This window comes from Miniopterus schreibersii (genome assembly GCF_964146895.1).
Source record: "Miniopterus schreibersii genome assembly, chromosome: 2".
In the NCBI taxonomy this organism is placed as follows: Eukaryota; Metazoa; Chordata; class Mammalia; order Chiroptera; family Miniopteridae; genus Miniopterus; species Miniopterus schreibersii.
In genome coordinates this window covers 146,927,502-146,951,048 of record NC_138102.1, presented here as the reverse complement: position 1 = coordinate 146,951,048, position 23,547 = coordinate 146,927,502, and the positions used below count along the sequence as shown (strand labels likewise).

Here is a 23,547-nt window from a genome sequence, read left to right as displayed (position 1 = left end):
AGAATGAAATCATTTTAAAGCTGGCACTTTGGCAATCTTTATTTGTCATGACAGCACGTGGATTGGGCTATGCAAATTTAGAAGGAAAAAAGACAAATATTTTTTCATGGATAGTGATTAGTTCAGTTTAGATCAGTTTTTTAAAAACAATCCTCTACCCCTCCTGACCCCCACTACTTTTATCGTGAGAAACCAGATGTAAATCATGGATTCTGGCAGCGGGAAGAGAGACAGAGAGGCATAAATCTTGAGAGTAAGCATCTTAATCAGACTCCTCAAGTAAACAGAAGGAGAAAAAATAATTTTAGCAAGCTGATTTTAACCTATTCTAGCTTTAAATTATGACTCATATATTAGACTTTATATAGCATATTTCTTCTAGTATCTTTATTAATGGAATACATTGAGTCCTCAGTTTGTCTGGGGCTTTTAAATATATTTTTGAGTAGTAAGTCTATATAGGTTGCAAAGTTATACTGTATGTTGGCCTGTCTTAAAATATAATTTCTAAAAAATCAACTAAAAATAAAAATAATAATAAAACAATGATCATTTAGGGAGCACCTCTATGTTATAGAGGTATTTATCTCAAGATGAAGAAGCTAAGGCTCAAAAAGAGTAAATAACTTATTATCACATAATCATTAAAAGCAGAGTTGAGATTCAAACACAGGTCTGCCTAACTCAAAAACAAATCTTCTATGCTACTTAGCTGAAAATGTGAAACTATAATGTGGAAAGTGCAAAAAAAAATCTGGAAATTGTGCTCTTGGTACCAAAGTTCTGGATTTCTGGCAAAATTGAAAGGAAGCTTTTTGATACTGAGGATTTAGCTTTTTCTGTATTGCATTTATGTAAAGGCTTATATTGAAAAACTTTGATGCTGTGGGTACTTATGAGTAGTGTTGTTGTGGGAAAAATTCATATTAAAAAATGAAGCTTAACGAAGCCGTCCAATTTAATAACAGGAACATTGATGGATGGCACTGTGGTGTTCAATAAATCCTGCTGTTCATATTATGACATTTAACTGGTAAAGAAAACCATTGTAATTTTTCCAGTTGAATGGTAAATTGAGAAGTAGGAGTCTTTGAAAAACTTTTCCATGTGCCAGCGTTTTGAATGAAGTTTGGAACAAAGCTTTAGAGTAAAACTCAATAAAAAGCAAGTCAGGATGCCCCTCTGATTGAAGTTCTGGAGGAGATTTTTTTTTTTTTTTTAAACTTTTTACCTTGTAAAACTCATCTTATTGTAATTCTCTATTGATTTAGGCAGGAATTACAAGATAATGACCTTTGTTCAAAGTTGAAAATTACCTTGTTTAATGAAATGGAATGTAAACAGTCAATGTTTTTGCTATTAAAAGAAAATCCTTGTGAGCTTTATGTAAAAGGAAAGCCTGTAAGGATTAATATAGATGTAAGCCAGACTCTCCAGAGCTTATGCTGAACGTGTTTATGCAAAAGATAAGTTCTGTCTTAAAAGTAAGGAAAAAAAGTGTTAAACTGACTATATTTAACATTCTAAAATTTGAATAGTGCCGCAGATTTTTCAGTTTACATACACACAGCGCACACACACACACACACACACACACACACTGCAATGTGTATATATGCATGTGTATTACAGTTTTTATAGATTTGCAATGATAATGATACTCATACTCTTACTATTTATTAGTTTGTTTCAGAAAACTGCAATATAAAGATATAAAAGAAACTTGCTTTTCACTTGGCAGGAAATGAAAAACTGAAGCAGAGTAATGACATGATCAGGGATTTTTTGTTCACTCATTGGTAGAACCAGAAAAACAAGGAAGTCTGTTCATTCCTGTGGCTTCGTGCTTGAAAGAAATGAAGGAGGGGTCTTGTCTGAGGTACAAAAGTAATCATTAGATACAGATACCTTTACGCTAAGCTACCAGAGCATAAGTTTCACCTAGCTTGTGGTCCATATTATATTATTTTGTAGGACATACATTAATATCATATACCACTATTTTTCATGGCGTGAGCTTGATTTTTAATATTGCTATCTTACTAAATGAAAGTTACCTTTAGGAATGGAGGCTACGGGTGGAGGGGGCCAATGGGGAGAAAAGAGAGGACATCTGTAATACTTTCAATCTGAGTTATCACTTCCCTCTAGGAATGAAGCCATCCTACAAAACAACTATTTTGATGGATAGTATAGTTCTTAAAACAATCAATAGGATTATTTTTCTATAGCATCATATCAAACTTTCCTTGGAGACTTTGAAGACCATCAACAATGTGATGTTACCTGTAAATATCCAATCTTATTTTGTTTCCTGTCCAATCCATATCCCCTGTCTTTTGCCATATCTGGGAAGTCTTACCCACTGCCTCACAACACAGTGATGTGATTCACATCCACTTTATCCCTCTATCTAAGATGATCTTTTGTCTTGAATTTGTCTCTTCCCCCAGGACACCAAGCACTTCTAGTGCCTCCTTAAGATTTTCCTTTATTCCTGATTATACATTGATACATGATAGTCTTCCTAATTAGATTAGAACTCATTTCCCTAATTATGTTTTAAAATACTTAAGTAGATATATTTGTGTCATATTTCTGTGCTGATATACAGTTGTCCCTCAAATATATATGCTAACTACTTTCTCTTAATAAGGAAATGATTAAGTCACAGTCAAAATCTGTTACCAAGAGATACATTTCTACAAAACAGAATGACTCGAAATGGCTGTTCTTCATTCATAAAACATACTGGAAAGTTGGAACATTAAATACCTTTGCCTGATATGTTTGGGCAAATGCTAATAAAACTGTCATTTACTTGGCTAATCACAGCCAAATAGTTTTAAATTGAATTATTCAATTCCCTCAATTTTCTCTTCCTCTTTACTAAAGATCTTGGGGACAGAAAATAAATTAGTCCCATATCTGATTGTACAGAGAAAATATCTGAAACGACATTTACATCCAATTTTGCAATTTTGAGAGAAGTCTTGTGTTGAAGAAGAAAGTGCCGTCCGCAGTGACCCATGGCCAGCCTTTGTTCCGTAGAGCTGCGCAGGGTTTGGAGTTGGGGGCACAGTTCCTTCCTGCAGCCGCCTCGCTCTGCCTTCCACGGCCCTGTTTGCTTCTGGGTCCCTCAGCTGCTTCGGGTTCATCCTTCTATGGAGACATGGCGAAAAGAGGCGACCTTCAGGGTTCTGTCCTGATTTTCCCTGTCCTCTTTTTTATTTTTACTTTTTACCTGAAAAATCTTACTCATCTCCATGACTCTAACAAGTACTTGTGTTTGAATGAATCAGAATTCAGGCCCTGACCTGTCCTTGACCCAGATACTTGTCTCCGGCTGCCTGCTGTTGGTTTCTGTATGTATGTCCCGCCGGCCCTCTGAACTAAAAAATGTGTCCAAACGAGACTTCGCAATATTTCATCCCTGCTTTCTTTCGTCCTTCTCAGTCCAGTTCCTGGCTTCACAATCCTTTTAGCCACACAATCTAGAAACTTGGAAGCACCACCGTTCTTACCTCCTGTACTTCACTACCCACCCTCTAATATTTCCATATTTTCCTTCAAGTTTGTCTTTTGCCTCCAATATCCTTTCCATTGTAGAAAGCTATCCATCTTTTAGGCCTAATTTAATTAAACCTCCCAGCTACCCTTCAGACCTGAATAAAAATAAATGAGATATTCTTGGAAATGTCCATAGCTTTATGGCTTTCACTTGTGATTATTTTGTATGTACTGGCGCTCTTCAGCTGGCAGCAAGTTTCCTTAAGGGCAGAGATCATTCCCGTGCCCTGACAATTTAGCTCTGTGCCTTTGGCACAGTAGATGTAAACAAATGTTTCTTGAATTCTCGGTGCCTTTGCACGCATTAAAATATGACTTTTCTCATTCAAAAAGCTGTAGTGTTTCCCAATCTTGTGCGTTATTTGAAACAGCATTTTCTATCGAGCATTTTCTATCAAGGAGCTTTCTAAATTCTTGTTAAAATTACATAGTTTATATAGCTTCAAAATTCTCCACTGGGTTGACCAGACAAAGCTGATGATCTGCCTTTAAAATGCCAAGAAGCAATTCTTAATTAAATCAAACTGATGAATTGGTCCTCTGATCACTAGTGCCAGCATGCTCGTCTCCTATTTTTGAGTGAGATATTGGTTGTTGTTTTTCCCCAGTTTGTTCTGTTTTATTCTAAGAAAAGAAAAAAAATTCTTCATGTGTACACAACAAAAGCTAAATATATATCTACAGTCATAAAGCTTTAGATGCCTTTAAAAAATCTTTTCCCTTAGAATTCAAGAATTAAGTGTCTCTCTTATGAATTCTAACACTAATTTTTGATCTTCCATTGTGCCATGACATTACTTCCCTTACGGATTTTTGTACAAGTTTAGGGAATTTTTTTGTTCCTCTTGTCTATTTCATGGATTTCTTTCATAAAAAAAAAAAAAAAAAAAAGAAGTACTTTATGTTCATAATATCTACTTTCCTAGACATTATATCATGAGCCCAATGTTGTTGAAAAGATTACTTTTTCCAGGGATACTTGTGGAGAGTTCTGAAAGTATCCTTCCCAAAGGACCAGCTCCTGATGATATATCTAGTTCAAGCAATATTTGACAAGATATTCAAAATATACTCTTGGCCATGGTTTTCACTTATGTAAACATCTTGGCTTCAACAAAGTTGCAAAATTTTACTTGAACAATTATTTTAACCTAGCATACAAATCATCCTATTTTTAAAAAATCAAATAAAACATACTTTTATATGCTCACCCCACTTGACGAGATCATGGTTTTTCTGATTTCTTATAAAAGCAAATTTAACAACAGGAAAGAGATGAAGCTTGGTACATTTAGTTTAAACTTTCTACTTTGCATTTTTAAAAGTCACAAGTATGTTCGGAGTATCATAGCTATCATTCAATTTTCCTTAAAAAGTAATGGTTATAGTTCTTGCTGCATTATTTATAGTTAATGGGTATTTATCTATAGCTCTACCTTTATTGCTACTTTCATTACTGAACCTACCTATGGTAATATTTTATACCCAGGGTAACAATGAGTAGAGTATGTCTCATATGTTTTATTCTATTGAATTGGTGAATGATTTAGTATATACAAGGTAAATTTCACTAGGAAGGAAAACTGGGCTGGTAAGTTTGCTGAGGCACACAGAATTAATATGTCTATTAGGTCCATCCAATCTATTTTTGCACCTCCTAAGCCTCTTTCTTTGGAAGCTCTGTAAACACTGGAGGAAGTCCCATCGATTGCAGTAGTATCTGAGCCTGGTGAAGGGTAAGGAATGAGTATTATCTATCCCAGCTTAAATAGATTCATTTATTCATTCAACTATTTTTTTAAGTTAAAGTGATGTGTTGGCCATTGGTAATCAGTAATAAATGACACAGCCTGTATCCTAAGGATTTTGCAGTCTACGAAGCACTATTCTTTCTAAAACATGTTTTACTCCACACCTTAAACTGTGAAACAAAAAGAAAAAAAAATGCCTTCTCCTGACCAAGACTAACTGTGTTCTATATCTTTTAGCCATTTTTAAGTACCTCTGGGTAAACTAACAAACATTACTCAGGCATAGGTAGAAGAATTCAAGCAACTAAAAAAATGTATGGTCATTTCATTTACCACCTCTGTTATCAAGATTGTCGCTGCCCAGGATTCCATGCAAGGGTGCAATGGTTGAGCTCTGAAGAACTCCAAAGGGCACTGTTTACATAGATTAAGATGTCAGGACGCTATTCACATAAAGTACAGACTTCATGGCCAAATGCCGTGACCCAGAGGTGTCCTTTTCTGCCACCTCATTCATGGCCTTTTAAGACCAGAGTTTCCAAGTTATTTCTTCATTTCAGTTTGTTCAGTGCTTCCTGAGCTCCTGCTGTGTTCAGAGCACTTCTCTTCATGGAGAAACAGAGAGATATAAAGATAAATAACACATAAATGCATCCTTTAAAGGACAAAATTAGAGTCTAACAATTCCCCTTACAGACTCCAGTTCCCAGTGGAGCCACAAACAAGATGAGTTAATAACTGCATCTCCTTTCTCAGGGATATCATCTTAACAAATGTGTTCAGGTTGGCCAAGAGCTAGCAGTGGCATTTCTTAAAAGCCATATGGAGAATCTGTGCTCTTTCACTCGGTCACTTAGCAAACATTACCTTTGTTTATCCTTAGTGCTTCCCGCTCTCCAGAGTATGTGACCAGAAGGACACTAAACCATTTCCTTACTGACTTTCTGAGGAGCAACCTTGACTTCCTCAGCTAGGCTACATTGCTGAATAAACTCATATATTTCAGGAATAACTGGCTTGAGGCTCTAGTGGTTATTGTTTTTTTCGCAGAGTTTCAGAGGCAACATTCATAATTAAAACAAGCACAATGAAAAGGCTTGGCATTCTTTCATGGCCATCTGTGATTCTGTGTGCTGGTACTTAGAGTTCAGAGGAGAACTGTATCTTTGAACTGGCTCTCAGTTTTGCAGTAAAAAGGAAGGGAACTATTCTTCTTATGCCTGTTTATTATATTTTCCCCTCTAAACAACATGGTTAGAAATTATACTACTAAATAATTTTCAATTCCGTTGTAATAACGCATTTCATTTCTTGTGTTTAGCACTTGAAATATGAGAATATATCATAAGTTAATTGTAAAATCAAGCTTGCTATCTTGATCCATGCATTCTTTTAATTCTTTTACTAAAGTGGTAACCTTAAACCCTGCATTTTTAATAGGATGTGCAGATTTTGATTTTATTTTGAGAAATTATGGCACATGATCTGATTTCTTTTGATTGTTCCAATATTTTAACACAAGTATTTTTAAAAGAAATAAAAATGATTCTTATTTCCTTTTAGATGTTACAATAATTGTGTAGCATAATCAGAAAGGAATATGAGATTCATCACTGGATTCAAAGATTATAAATAATTTAAAGCATGACTAATAGCTAATATATTAAAACACGTAAAAGCATGTTATGTTGAATAACATATAATTGCTATTTTTAGTAGGGAAAAAGATGTTCAGATTTGGGCAATTTTGTTTGACTCAGCTCATAATATATTAGTTAGGAGAATCTGTACATTCCTACTACCTGGTTTAATCAAAATGAAATTGTGTAATAGTTAGCCCAGCGAGTTAGCCCTTAGAGCCTAATGCCAATTCTTTTCTCCCTTGATTTAATGTCTGCTTTCAGGCAATTGACTATGCAAAAAGTCTATCTTAAAATGGTTATAAGTGGAAGAAGGAAAACAATAGTAACTAATTTAGTTACTTATAATGAAGTTCAGTATTTTAAAAATCCAGAAATTAGGATGGAATGATTCAGACTATGAATTAAACCACATTTTGAGGGATTATCTACATTTATTCACAAGCATTGCACTCTGTCTCTGATTACCATATAAAATAGATATTTGAACAGGCTATAAAATGTGTATGTTTCCAGATGAGATCAAGATGATATTAAATTTTTGAGACTATCTGCAGATTTTTAGCTGAAGAAGGAAAGTGGTTTATTACAGGACAAGTCCTTCTTAGAACAAGTAGATCTAAGGTCTCATTGAAGTTCAGTCACTGGCTGTGTGACACGAGCAAGTCCCCTAACCTGTCTCGAAGCATTTTGTTTGTTCATTTTACCAAAAACTCTTAGTGCACATATAAATTCACACTTTCTTCGTAGTCACTTTGTGGTTCCCAGGAGCCCACCCAAAGGCCAGAAGTCATTGGGTTAGAAAAACTCTGTTGATCCTTCTTGGTCTCATATTGTAATTCTTATTAATCTAAGAGGAATTAGCAGCAATTGAGGAAAAGCGAACAAATTGGAATTTTAAAAACATGAAAGTGAGACTAACCACTCAAGCTGATAATTATGTATGAGTTCTTTCTATTTAGTGGCCAGAAACCAGACAGTGGAATTGATGAGCCAGGATATCCTGCTGCTGCTGGCTGCAGACTGAAGGGAAATAATCCAAATAATTGCTTAATTAGATGCTTCTTATAAAGAGAAGCTGGAACTCCCCAAGAAGCATGGTCCAGAGTAAACATCTTTTCACCCATATTGCTTCAATAAAACCCGAGGATGTTGTATCGATGGCCAGCCTCCATTAGGTTCCATTTCCACTGCCATGGAAATATTCCTTTTAGCTGTTCCCTGGCAGTGGTTGTCAGTCTCTGTCAGTTTTACTTTGCAGTGTTAAGTATTCTAGATGATAATTTTTGAAGGAAAATAAATGAACTCTTAGCTACAAACATTGGAACAGGAGAGTACTATCAGGTGCTTTCTATGAGAGGCAATGTGTACGGTGGTTATGATAGACTGTCATGAGTGAGCTTGGGTTTGAATCATCTTACATCCCTTATATCTGATATTTTATATAATTTATAAAGTCTGTAACCCTAATCAGGTTAATTCTGTGACTCAGTTTCAGCAGTTGTAAATCTAGGGTGGTGACAACAGGGTTGTGGTAAGGATTGCACGAGTTAATTTGTGTAAAGTGCTTATACCCATGCTGAGCACATTGTAAGTGGCATATTACTGTAATAGTAATTTGCTATTATTACTGTTTCCTTCATAGTAGTTTCCACATATAGGTGATTGTTTTTGTAAAACCTAACTGGGTCATAGCTTTTAAACTGGTGCTTTGACTGAATTATCATAACATTGGTAAAATATATCAATTTTAAAAGAAGTAGCTCAGAAAATCAGACCACATGCAACACATTTGTTTCTTCAGCCAAATCTAGCCAAAGCACTGAATATAATTTACGCTGTCTAATGACTAATTAATGTATTTTGGTCCCCCTATTCCCTTTCTTTTTTCTGTTCTCCCAAGTCTTTATTTTTAGGGCTCTTTCTCTGAGCTGTATGTATTCATATTTAAAAATTGCCATTTTTATTCTCTTTGTAGTGTTGAATATTAAATATCAGGCAGAATACCTCCTTTAATTTCCCTTTGGAGTAATAAAATATTACCAGTAACTTTTCATTGAGATCTATAGCAATACCCTTTGTCAAAACAGAAGTACTTAATAAAGCCAGGAAAACACCTATGAGAAGCTCTTAGAGTATTATATATTGGATTAAATGAAATATATCAAATAAAGCAAACATCCAAGAGGTTAATTGGTACAGATTTGGTCTTAGGAAGCTCTCACACAACAGGCATTATGATAAACTCCAATTACCAAAAAGTTTTAATGATTAATTTTAATGATTTCATTCACAGTGAGATTACTGGCATGAATAAAACAATTCTTTTGTAAATCTTGTAATAAATGAGGTTTCTGATTGCTCAGCAGACACTTATTCCAGACTCACAGATTTTGACATCTAAAAATGCTCCTCTGAATATTTAATTTTACAGTATCAGTTTATATATTTAGACCAATAAAATAACAGTTTGAATTCCTATATAATCAGCTATCCTCCCAAAAGGAGCCCCCAGGCATCTCTAAGGGAAAGTGCAGGGGATGATGTAGGCCTTGGACTCTGAGCAAGAGAAGGGCACTGCCCACAGAGCTGGAGTGGCTGGAGCACGCCTGCTGCCCCGGGGCTTCACACTGGTGCTCAGGAACAAGGGCTTGAGGGGCTTGTGAAGGAGGCTGGGGGGCAAAGAAGGATGAGCTTAAGGGAACCAGGCCCCAATGATTTACCAACCTCAGCCATGCAGCGCATCCTGAGCAACTTATATATTCATAGCATCCTCGTGGGACATCATTTGAAAAGCCAAGCGTGATGAGGAAATACCCTTGTTACCCAAAGGAGCTTTGAGGAAGAGTCAGTATTTATCTTTCCTTCATGGAGGCTGTTACATTCCTTGTTGACAAGAGAAATTATGGTAATTTCATTCAGATTTGCTACAAATTTCTCAAACTCAAAAAAACAAACAAATTGACCTAACTTAGAGAAAAATTTGTTTAGAATAGCATTATTCTTAGGTTTAACTATGTATTATTTGCAATCTTTTTTTCTATTGAATTGTAAAAATAATGTTTACAATAATTTAATCCATTTGAATTTCTGGAAATGATCAAAGATATTCTAAATGGTAGTAGAGGCAATCTGTAATTTGTATTTTGGAGATTATGAGTCAAATTATTTTGAGTTTGTAGTTTTAATAATATAAATGAATTTTTATTAGAAATTTTTATTTTCCAGAATTAAAATAATATGCCTTTTCTATTCATGGAGAGGGGTTATCTAAGAAGGTATATATTATATCCATTATAATAAAGTTCAAAATTCATGCTAATAATTTGTCCCAAATAAGATGTGAAAAGGAAACCCAAAATTTTGTTTCAGAAATTTGTATTTTGTTGAATTAGAAAGAGAAATCTAGGATAATCTGCAGCATTCTTTTCAGAGTATTAATTATTATAAAAAATTAGAGGGCAAAAACAGTTTGTTAATTCCTGAAATGGGTATGTGTTTGTCAAAGGTATTATTCCTCCTCTATATTTTTCTTTTATTTTTTTCTATATTTTTCTTTAAATTTTTTAAAAATATTTTTCTCTTTTATTTTCCTTTTTACAATTCAAAACAATATCCAGGTACCACAATGGCTCTGAAAGCAGAGACTTAACTACATGGTGTACAATTCTCTGGCAGATTAAATTCTCGCTGCCCATATTTCAGATTTACTTTGAGTGACAATATTAAAGACTATTTTTTTATTCTTATAAAAAGCTTAATTGATAATTGTTACAATTTTTAAAAACATTCATGGAATCTTATCTGCATATAATTATACAGGATTTTATGGAGGCTACAAAGATATATAAGAGAAAAACCTCAGGCCCCTAGTATCTCATAACAAGGGATGGGCAATCAGAAGGCTGTGACCTACCCAGATCACTAGGCTACGAGCTGTCTATGTCCTGAAGCCCGTGAGAAGAGGCTGGGCTGTTGGCGTGTGGAGGCGGTTTCTCCATGGAGCTCCTCAGACAAGGAGGATGGTGATGTGAGGCCTGACCATCCGGCCTTTTGTTAGACAAGAGTAGAATCCAAGGGCTTCCTCACCATTTACCGTCTGCCTTATGCTCTTACACATATGCGTTCCCTACGCCCAGCAAATGATGTCCATGCAGTGAGAAGTACACACCAGTGTTCTCTTTGCAACACATTGCCCTAACCAAGACCATTGGTAATATTTTTGTTGTTAATTATTTGTTCTATAGTCATTATCTTAATCTCCCTAAAAAAGGAAAATCTTGGAGGAGATGCTGTTATACCTTTTTCTAATTGCTTTTGAAAAAAAGCACTTAATTTACTTATTTTTTCACCTTCCTTTTGGTGAATATGCCCTAGCATAGGTACTTGGCAAGGGGTAGACATTGAGCATGGCACAGGTGACATGCACTCTCCCCTTTCTCTGTCACTCATTATGTCTGACGCCTTTTAATGAGCGTGTTGTTCCTTGCAGGACGGTTCTGTTCACTCTGACTTCGGTGGTTGTCCTCGTCATTACAACTGACTGGATCAGCTGGGACAAGCTGAATCGGGGATTTTTGCCCAGTGATGAAGTTTCCAGAGCTTTCCTGGCATCTTTCATCTTGGTCTTTGACCTCCTTATTGTAATGCAGGTGAGTGTCTTTGTATTTCCCTCTTCTCATTGAAGCTGCTCTGTGCTTTATTCTCAGCACAGCAAACACTGTACCGGGAAAGGCTCCATAAAGCTAGAGGAGTGCATCGTTCACTGTTGCTATTAATGGGGCCTCCTCTGATCATATTTGCAGCAATTTTACCAGGATATGCCAACTGGGCTTTTATGAGAGGGGCACCAAAAATTCAGTGACTGAACATTGCAAAGTGGGCCCCTAGAAACTCTACAGCATGGTGGTTTTCCTGCCAAGGCTTCAGGGGGAAAAACAAAACAGAACAAAACACAAAAGACCCCCTGTCATTCAGGAAATGGAAAGCTGCAGAGATGAGGGTGATAGAGAGCCAGCAAAACCGGGATAAGCAATTGCCGAAGCAACTCGGGGTTGATAGCGGTTGAAATAGAATGACATAAAAATGCTTTTTCTGGTTATGGAAATTATCACTTTCTTTCAGCATTCACCAGAGACCCTTCCATTATCATGTAAACAATATTTCTGCCCTGCTTAGCAGCAGATTGTTTGTACAATAGCATCGTGCTAACCAGTGCTGCTCGTGTAATCTTCCAGTGTGAATGCTTTGGGGTCATAAGAGTGTCCTTTGAATGGGACAGAAAGAGACATTACTATTTCTTGGCATTTTATCTTGCTCATTAAGTGCCCATCCATTTGCTGGACATTTTCTTATTGCTTTTGTAAGGTGATTTTGGGATTTTTCCTCCCAAGGCATTATAAGTTATTAGAACAAAGGCTACCATTGCTGAAGGGAAAGTATACTCCTTTGTGTTCTACACTTATGTGAGATTTCACAGGACAGCAGATTGGTTTTCTCCTGTCTAGAGGTAAAAAGATACCTTTATAAGGAATATTCTGTAGTGTCTTAAAAGAAGAAAAGGAGAAAAACAGCCAATTTTGGGGGTATATAATAGAACCCTAACATTAGGTTCAATATGGTTCCTAGAGTATGTAACTATTTTAATGGATGATCATTGAAAATACATTATTGGTTTAAAAATTATTTCAAGATACAGCATTGAATTCTTTGTTTCATCTGAAAATTGAAATATTTGTTCTTTTATTTCCAGTGGAATAGTTTCACATAGTGGAGAAAGCCCTGGATTTTGAGTAAGAAAGCATTGGGGGGTTCCATATCTAGTACATTTACAGTACTTATGCAATTATGTATCAGGCATTGCTTATTTAAAGGCTATTTTTTCTCCTGCCATCTAATGTTCCTAACTAATATACTTCCTTAAGTGAAATATCTGCTTTGGCCCAGTGGCCCACTGGTACCTCTTTGAACCCATCCTAGAGTCAAAGGTATTAGTAGATAAGTAGACCACTGTCTTTTGAATTTGAACTTGTATATGTGAGAGCATACATTTCCTGATTTCCTGCTGCCATCCACCACCTTCTACCTTATTTATACAGTTTTAATTATTCTTCCAATAGTTCACTAAAAGCAGGGACTTGAAGTGGGAAAATGTAGCATTACAATTTACAGATATTATGGACTCATTCAAAATTTACCTAATAGAGAGAGATGGAAGAAAAGCATTATAGTCAAGATTTCTGCAGGCAGAGTCAGCAGGATTGGGAAGGGAAAGACATTCTGGATGTAGGAAATGGCGTGAAAATGTTTCCTGACTAGTAAAGTGCTGAAGTGATCAGAGAGGAGCCAGAGCACCAGTTGACTGAACATAGAGAATTCGTGCTGAGGAATATACCATTTTGGCTACAAGTAACAGTAACCCTGACAAGCCAGCTTATAGAAGGGAGAATGTATTCCTGTGTCATAAGAATGTCTTACAGAATTGGGGGAGGGATGCAGTTGCGTTTTGGCGACACGTGAAAGCAAAGAGTAAAGTGTAACAGGGAACCCGAACCTACCTTTTCTTCTCTGTTTCTCATATCGCCCCCCACTTCTGCTTTCCTTTTCTCTCTTACTGCAAAGCAGCTTTTTCAGCTTCCCAGCTCACCGATGGACACAACCAGCAGCTCATAGGGAGACCACTCTCTAGGTGCCTGACTCCAGATTACTGGGACAGGACTGAACTGTGCCCTTCTGTGAGCAGTCTCAAGGTGAGGCAGTCCCAAAGGAAAGGGGAGAGAGGGTGGGCCTCAACAGCCAAAATAGTAGTTACCTAATACAAAGTGAAAAAACTGAGGCCCAAGAAGCAAGTCTCTTAACTCATTTGCCTTTTCCCCCAACACTGAGTCATCTGGCCAAGCCTACGGTTCATCTTTTGCTCTGTCTCTTGTAGCTGAACCCTTCCTTCTCTTTCTCTGCGGCCACTCCAGTCCTGCCTCTCCTCTGTACGATTGTGAAATAATCTCCTGTGGAACCTTCTGCCCCCAGATGTCCCCAGTCCCATATACCCTATACATAACCTTCTCATCTGAAATGCCATGTTGTACGTGTCACTTCTTAGCCAGAAACGGCCAGTGACTCCTCACTGTCCAAGAATAAAGCCCAGACTCCAGGAGCGCCTCTGAGTGCCCTCCACGGCCTGACCCTGGCTGTGTTTCCTCCCCCGTCTCCTGTGCTCTAGCCCATCCCCAGACCAAAGGGCTTGCTGCTCGGGCTTGACCACAGCACACTTTTTCCAGGATGTCTGTGAGCCTCTTTTCCCTCCCCAGATCTGTGTCTCTTCTAGTCTGCTCACCTAGCCCCTGCCACTGCGGACTGCTCCAGCCCCCTCATTGCAAGCATGTGATTGCTTCTTGCTTTAGCATCTTGGAACTTGGTACCTGGACTGCAGATGAGCATTCGCTGCCCCGCAGAGCAGGAGCCAGAGCTTAGAGCTGTACAGCCCGGGAGGCGCCCTGCCGGAGCCTCACCCGGCGGCAGGAGGCCCAGTGACTGCCGGGTGGGGACACGTGGCGCTTCCGCACTGAGCCTCAGGCAAGCTCTGTCCCCCTTTGGGGGCATCATGTTGAAGTTCTGGGAACTAGCGCATGTGGTAAGAGTGAGTTTAAAGAATCAGAGCCCCAGAGGCATATATACTCAAGACATTTAAAATATATAATACAGGCACCTAACAAGACTATAACCATCTAAACTGTGATCTAATCCATTCCATAGTCACACATTTCAGACAAAAATATATGTAGAAAAGTAGTAAAATTAGTAGCAATGGAGTGAGTACTTTCACTAAATGTTTACCCTCATTAAAGTTTTTAAGCGGTTTAAAAGCGATTGAAGCTAGGCTTTTCTAATAGTAGAAAATTGTAACTTACACTATCGAAAGACATTTTAATGTTTGGTTTAAAAAAGAAGAAGAAAAGAAACTATAAGAATATGATACAATTGCTGTACAAATTTTAACAAAATCAGTAAGTTGATTCTGAATACTTGTAGTGAAAGCATAATTATTTTTATGAATATTTATAGTTGGATTTCTCTACATTTATTGTGGAAACTGTTCTTTCAGATTGTTCTGTAGTTCTAGTAAAGTCTCTAGAACTAAGGCATAAACAGATGCCAGTAAAATATAACATGACTCATTATAAATCACCCATTACTATAGGACACGAGAAGTAAACTATGAAGAACACGTCCCTTTAAGAAAGCTTCATCTCAGATTCTGTTTAATATTTATAATTATGGCATTTGATTTTATTGTACCCCTTCAATTCATTAAGTATTTAGTTTGCAGTTATGTCCCATCCATTCGTCTCCTCTGCTAGATTTAAGAACAGATATATCTAAGATATACAAGTTAAATATGATGTGTTGTAGAGGGAGCAAAGAAAGCAGAGTGTCTTAGGAGTTCATGAGAGGGAGAGAGAGATCAGAGTAGACAGATTGGTAGGAGAAAGCTTCAAAGGAGAGAGAAGAGTAGAAGGGCAGCAGCTAGAATTTGAAAAGGCAGATCAATGAACAAGAAAAATTTTCCCAGCTGAGATCAGTATCATTATCATCAAGGTAAGAACTCAGTTTTGTCCCGTTAAGTTCAGAAAACATTTAGGAATCCATTCCTAGTGTGCATCCCCTTGGCTGCTGCAGACAGAGGACAGGGGAAAGGAGATCAAAGATCAGTGACACAGTCCTCAGGAGTTTGTAGTTGCAGAGAGAAATTAATAATTTAATAGACTGAATAAGAGTAGAAAAGTAGAGACATTTTAGAAAGAATTATTTATTTGGAAGAATTATCCAGGTAGAAAGTAACATTTCTACCTTTACCACATTTTAAATTCATCTCCCCACCAACCCAGGATCTGCTTGCTGATATGAAGGCTTTAGAAGAGAGGAAGTTTCTCTTCATAACATAAAGAATGTTCTGTGCGTTTTATTAGACAGGAGGAGACAGAGAGAGAGAGGGAAGAGAGAGGAAGGGAGGGAAGACAGGTGAGCAGCCAGAAAGATGGCTACAGGTGGGGATGACTTGAGGAGCCAGTAAACTTCTCTAGTGCATGTGGAGGGGTGGAGGTGGGCGGGTGGGCAGCGGAAATGACCGCAGGGACTGAGGGAGTGATAGCTGTTGGGAAGTGTTCATCTCTTCTTTGTCTCTCAGAAATGCTTTCTATAGCTGAACTCTAGGGGATTGGTGTAGCGGAATTTTAAAACTGTTGAGTTTCACAACTGGATCCATGCAATCTAGCATCAAGATAGCGGGGTTGTGTGTAGGGATTGAGCAAAAAAGACAAAAAAGGAGAAAAAAACCTCATGGACATGGATGGCAGTGTAGTGATTGCTGGGGAGTGGAGAGTGGGGAGTGGGGGAGGGAAAAGAGGGGATACGTGGTGATGGGCAGAGACTTGACTTGGGGTGGTGAACACACAGCACAATATAAAGATGATGTGTTGTAGAGTTATGCACCTGGAACCTGTATAATTTTGCTAAACAGTGTCACCCCAATAAATTCAATAAAAAGGGGAAAATTAAATTCATTCTTCTTGAAAAAAGCTAGGAGCTGAAATATAAAGGAAAAAAGAGATAGCATCTGCTGAGCAAAGTGCCCAGGAGGAAAGGTTTTGAAAGAAATATGTATATCTAATCTGTAACTATATACCTGTATCTAGTATCTATCTATATATCTATCTATATCATCGATCATACCCCCCCTCTCTCTATATATATATGTATATGTATATATATTCTTAAACCTTTCTTCTGTTTAACAGCCTCTCCTCTAGAAGGCATCTCCCATGAGATTGTGTGTATGTGTGTGTGTGTATCTTAGATTTATATATATGAACAGATACTTAATATAAAATAACATTATACATATAATACTTAACTTTGTGGGTTTCAAGGTGATGAGAGAAGTCTTACAGAAGAGAGGCTTTTAAAGAGAAGAAAGATTCAAGGATCATATTTTGGTGAATACTCACACTGTTGATGCATTTTTTCAACACTTCTTTCTTACAATTTATCTACATACCTGCTTTGTACCTTTGTATCTACTTACCTCCTGCAAGATGTGAGTTCTTTGAAAAGAGGAAATGTGTTTTTTCAGTCTTTTCATTCCCACCACTAGCTAATGTTCAGTGCACTGCAGTGTTACCATAAATATTTGCCAAATGAAAGAATAAGTATAGGAAATGAACACAACATTATTTCAGAAAAACCAAAAATCATGAGATTTTTTCAACATATAAAATATTTACCAACAACAGGAGAATGAACCATCAATAATATTAGATTAGGTCATTTCCACTGAATTATAATTTTAGAGATACTAAACATCCAAATAAAAATATGAATAAATTGCTTCATTAAGTGTTAAAGAGGACTCTTGATCTAGTTGAAAAGCACTTAGAGAGAAGCGATATTTTCTGAAAAGTAATTATTTAATGCACTGAAAAAATAATTATGAAAATTACAATTCTACAAACATTTCACTGTGTAACATCTTCAATGTGTTTGCTTTCTGTTTGGGGCATGGATCTCAGAAGTAGGTTGACTAGTTTAAAAAACAGACATTATGACTCCTGATAGACTATATTTTAAAACCCCATTGACCTGACTTTAGTAGGGTACTTCTTCTGGGGTCATAGCTGTTGAAAGTAAAATCAGTCACTTCAGAACATAGGGCAGAGCAACAAGCATGAACCTTTTTGATTTAATAGCCATGCTGTTTAGAAAAATTGGCATATATTTTCAGAATGAGTTATTCCAACTGATTTTGTTTACATGCTACCTAGAAAGAGTTGTTTAAATTAAAAGAGTTGTTTTAATATATTCTTCAGCTTTGGGAATACCTTATACTGTATAACCTTCTTCAAAGTACTTTAGATTCCTTTTCACAATTGTTTTATATCTTCATTTTTCTTGCTCATGGTTTCGACTCCTGTTTGAAAACACAGTAATAATCATTTCTGTCATAGGTCCCAAGTGATTACATGGAATAGGAGCTTATAGTTTAAGTATTACCAGGATTAATCCTAAATGCCTACTGTGTTTATGTGCCTAAGATGTTGAATCTCACCCTTGTTTACTGTTACCATTTTGTGTATCTGACATCAGTTCTGGCCCAGTGGAAAGAAAGACTGTTCAAGGAGAATCATAAAGGGCAACCTTGATATATTTGTTAGTAGCCCCAGCGACTAGCCTCCAAACAGTAGACAGACTTACCATGGTATCTCATGTCCATGCAACACGGAGGAGTCCGGCCAAGTGGACAGTCTGCAGGGGTTGCCAGAGAACATCTTGGCAGGTGACTCATGATAACAGGAACATTCCGGCAGAAGGTAATAGTTGAGCTGGATGCATTGGGGTTAACAGACAAAAAAAATTTAGGAGCCAATCATGGGTACTGGGGTGACAAACACACTTGAAAATGAAACTAATAGTCTGGTGAGTGTATGCTATAGATCACAATTTTGAAACAGGCAGTAAGTTTTATGAGGATTATTGTGAGCAAAAGAGATCACTCAAGTCTTTATGGATAATGTAGGAAGAATGTAGCTTGAAGGAATGGTACGATTTGGTTAAGCAAGTGGAAAATAGAAACATTTAAGTTTTATCCCAATTTAAGTACTCTAATCCCCAAGGTATTTCTTCTTTAAAAAGAGCTAGAGCATGCTTTTAAAACTGGGAAGATATAGATTCTATACTATTGCACATGAGCAATAATTTTTCACAGCCACATGAGGCAGCAAGACATAACTCCTTTGAATTTTATTTTCCCAATAGATGCATGGTTGTTCCTAGGTGCTATAGAATGATTGGTGCCTGATCATCACTCTAAAACAATGGCCCCCATTGGCCTTCACCCCCATCTTTGCATGTGTGTTTCACGGTTGGCCCTGGAAGTCATGTGTTGCAGTTGCCACTTGTCATTGCAACACTTATACAAGATTTTTTAAAAAGTGGAATCTAATGAACAAAATAAACTGATCATCAAAATAGATCCAGAGACATAGAACTATGAAACAGTCTGACGAATTTCAGAAGAAGGCGAGGGTGAGGGAGTAGGGGGAAGTGATTAATCAAAGAACTTTTATGCATATATGCATAACCCATGGACACAGACAATAGTGTGGAGAAGGCCTGCGGGGGGCGGGGGGCGCAGATGCCAGGTGGAGGAGAGCAATGGGAGGAAAAAGTGGACATCTGAAATACTTTCAACAATAAAGATAAATTTTAAGAAATAAAAATAAAATATACATAAAAAAGTACACTGTTGAAGACTGACACATTCAGTCATTTCATTAGGCACACAGGTCCTCTGGGGCAGGTTTTGAACTCAGAGTATGGTTGTACTTCAGGTCAGAATGTTATAAGGGATGCTATGTGTAAGTCCTGCTGGCAGAAATTCATTTCAGATGTCCTCTCCCCGGTACAGATGGGCCAATTCTTTGTAACTAGTCTTAATGGAGTGTCAAGGATATGAGTGTTTTTTTTATGGGCTTCTTTATTAAGTTTTTAAGGTACAATAATAAAGCTAGGAACAAGTTCGTGGAAGCCAGTACAACCACTCCCAGTAACTCAGAACATTCATTTCATCTCATGCCTAAAATAAAAAATGAGAAACAACCATTTTTAGACAGTTTTAATATCACCTTAGAATTATAGAATTTTAGAGCAGGAGAAACATTTAGGACCATATGATCACATCCTGATATTTACAGCTGAAGCCTGAGGTCATAAAATTAGTCACTGGCCGGGCTCAGTCTAGAAACTGGGTCTTCCAAATCTCAACCCACTATCCCAACAGGTAGCTGCTAAGTCAAAGGTCCATTAAGTCTGGAGTTGGCCATAAAGAGGAGCCTTGGGGAACGTTGTGCAACAGGCGACTCAGTCCAGTCTAGTTAGAATAGAGGCAGCGATTTTCAACCTTCTTCTCATGCACACATAAACTAATTACTAAAATTCTGTGGCAGACCAAAAAATATGTTATATTTTTTGCCGAGCTGACAAAAAATTTATAAGAATCACCAAAATCTTTAGAAAAGTGTGAATTCTCTGTTTAGGGAAGATTGCCAGATGTTTCTGGTTTAGTAAGCTGGCAGTGCAGTGGCGCCTGGGAATGACTAGGCACCACAGATGATTCTCGGGACAATGGTCACTGCATTAGAGTCCACTGTGTGCTGGTTAAAAATGCAGACTCTTGGGACCTCCTCTCATCTAGTGGTATCAGAATCACCAGGGAATTTGTTCTGTGAAGTTGAGTTTTTACTTAGCCCCAATGTTGTTTCTCTGAAACTCTGCTCTAAGTTAAATACTAGTAATAAGTGTCCGTTTGTTGTTACTTTGATTCAGATGACTTTATATCAAAGAGCCCCAAGAAAATTCCAAATTGCCAGCTGTTACTTGGGATTTATTGCATTTGATGACGTTTGGGGAATTGTTCAGAATTTTGCATTTCTTCTATAAAACTACATCATTCCTGTGGTGCCTACTCTGAGAGCTGAGCAATGAAAGCCAAATATGTACCTGGTGTGTTTTTCTCTAGTTTTTGATGAAAATATATTTTATAAATATTCCTTTGCTGAAAAACAGTGCGTTTATGTCTAAGATTCTTACCATTTCTTAATCTTTGTTTGATTGCAGTAGCTGAGCACATTTACTAGACAAGTTGAGTAAGATCTCAAGGGCAAGAATAGCATGAAACCAAAGAGAGGTATATTTTTCTCAGTTTTGTAGCAAAGTAACTTTATATAAAAATATATGTGTCCAGGGAAAAAACTAAATGTTTATATATTTTTTCATCCTTTCCTGGGCCTTCTAAAGAAGGGTGAGTACCAAGAAATATCCTTTGATTTAATAAACAGGGTCTGAGGTATGGATGCAAAAATGAAGAAACCGGAGACCTAGAAGGGGATTCTTGCCTGTGCAGTAGGACAGGAGGAGCCAGAGGTTGGGAGGAATTGTTATGGGGAAATAGAGAAGACATAGAGATGACAGCTGCCACAGCTAATAGAACTGGGAAGAGAGAGGATTTTCTGAATAGTTTTGCTCTATCCTACATCCTGCTTCCCAAGAAAATTTTAGTTACAAATGTAATTCTACAGTCTTTTTGGCATGATATCTCCCCATCCCCAACCTCCTCTTTCAATTCAAGATGGGCTTTAGGTCAAGAGTCAGGGAAAGGACAAGGTCATGGAGGCCAAGGTACATGCTGATTTTTGGAACGTGAAAACGATCCGGTCCTTACTTGTAAGTGAGTGAATAAATAAGGCCTGGTGGGTGCTTTCATCTTCCCTTGTGACTGCTTCCTAATTCAACTTTTGAAGTTGTCTCTTCTTTTGGTTTCCATGAAACTATCTCTTTATTGACTCAAAGCCAAACTCTAAGTCTCTTTTCAGTCCAGTTTGTCAAAACCCCTTCCTCTAACTACTTCTTAAACATCAGTGTCCTCTGAGGTTGTGCCCAGCTTCCCTTAACATTTCCTCTCAGCTATTTTTTTCAAGTCAGTTTCAAGCTCTGCCGTGGCTTCAGGTTCTCCTTATAGGCTGGTCTTGCTCAAGTCCAAGTGTCTCTGCTGGACTTTAGGCCTGGATGTCTCACTGCCAACTGCTCTATCCACATAGGTGTTCCGTAAGCTTCTCTGGATCATCATGTCCAAACCACCAACCTATCAGGAATCCCCCAGACTGTTATCCACTCTGTCACTCAAGCCACCAACCCAGGGAATATCCGAGATTTCTCTTTCTCACTTATCTTCAGGTCAATCGTCAAGCTTACGCGTTCTTCTTGCCAAATATCTCTTGAATCTGTTTCTCCTTTAGACTGTTATAACCTCTGCGTTAGTTCAGGTTACCACCAACTTGCACTTATATGAGTATAATACTCTTTCTTTTAGTCTTATACCATTTCTCCAAAGTAATCTTCTTAACAAAAAAATATCATCCTCAGAGTTCCTCTAATAGAAATCCCTTTGCTTGCCATACTAGGCCTTTCGTCATCTAGTACACACCTGGCTGCTGGCTTCTTCCTGATATCACCCTCCTTCCCCTCCTCTACCCCACAGCTACATTTTATACTCCATTAATTCTGAAATTCCAGCTGATTACCAAGTCATAACGTGTTTTTCATGGTGTGGGCCTTGGCAATATGAGGGCCTCTCCTCAAGGTGCATGCTTGGTTGCCCTCAGCTATCTTTTAACCCTCAACTTAAATGGCCCCCTCTCTGTGAAGCCTCATCTGATAAGCGCTTCTTTTCTTATATGTCCATGGCAGTTTTTAGAAACTTCAATTATAGTTATTCCCTGTTGGATTGCATTTGTTTGTTTGCATGTATGTAATCATTTCACTGAAAAGTTGTGAGAATTACATGGAATAGTTCTGGTCCAACACAGAGAATAGTCAACAGATATTGCTTAAACATCGACCAGCACCTAGACCGGTACCTGGCAAGTCACTGGGACTCAATAATCATGTTTTATTCCAAATGAAAGCAATATTATTTTTGTTTTTAGGCTATGGGATCAATGTATTTGTATGAGCTACTTATAAATTTCCTATGTGAGAATCATATTTGCATTGATCAGATATTGAAAAATTTGTTTTTACAGGGCTTATTTAAGGTCCTATTGACATGAGACAATTTATGAATTAAATTTGGTATAGAGTCTAGAAATATTTATCATGTAGTTCAGTTTCTTCATATTTTGCAAAGCACAACTATTTCTACCCAAATGAGTCTACCATACATTTCTCTGAGCCCAGTTTCCCAGTTTTTGTTCACATAAACTCTTCTAGTTGCAGCTGGTGTCCTGTATGACTGTCATTAACATACCCCCTACAAACAGCTGCAAAAGAGGCTATAAGAGTGGTAACATTTGGTGTGATTGCTCTTCCCTGTATTATGAGAAAGGCTAGGAAAATTCTGATTGAGTCATCAGAAAGAGATTCTGAGCATGGCAGACCCTGTTGTATTTTTCCTAATCCCTGAAGAAGAAAGAGAGGTAAGATTATTATGACTGAGCTTTGACCTACCATATTATGGCTACTATGAGAGACATGGTGACCCCCACCCCACCCCTGAACCCCTCCAAGGAGTTTCCTTGTAACTGGAATGATGGAGGACTGCAGTGACTGACTTTTACATTAGGAGTAAATGTTTCTGTTTTTATGAGTGAGAAAACTACACCAAATGAATTAAAACTGTAAAAAAGCTCATAATCCTAAAATCAGTCATAGAGAATCTATCTTTTATTGATTTACAAAAATAACAACCATCTACTTCAACTGCTAACTACTTAATATTAATAATACTACTACTTTGTGTTATGTATCTTCATATAGAATCACTCAAGGGTTCACCCTTCATGGCAGGGCTACCTTTAAATATATATTTATTATGCTTTTTATAATAAAACAATAAAAAGTTATGGTTTATTTTGATAAAGAGAGGAAGAAAATGTGTGGGTTTTAACAATATAAATGGGAGAACTTTAAAGGAAGGATTCTCATAAAGTAAGATTTTCTAACTGGAAAAATCTCTAGCCGTGTGACCCGGGAGAGGG

General features: G+C 37.3%; 1 protein-coding gene across 4 annotated transcripts in view; it reads left to right on the top strand.

Moving 5' to 3' along the window:
- TMEM117 (transmembrane protein 117) overlaps window positions 1-23,547 on the top strand; it is a 390,862-nt gene that overhangs the window by 300,194 nt on the left and 67,121 nt on the right. For all 4 annotated transcript variants that reach the window (XM_081129769.1, XM_081129770.1, XM_081129771.1 and 1 more), the window contains one exon: window positions 11,454-11,613. In XM_081129769.1, the coding sequence (XP_080985895.1) occupies window positions 11,454-11,613 (160 nt within the window). The remainder of the gene's footprint in view (window positions 1-11,453; window positions 11,614-23,547) is intronic.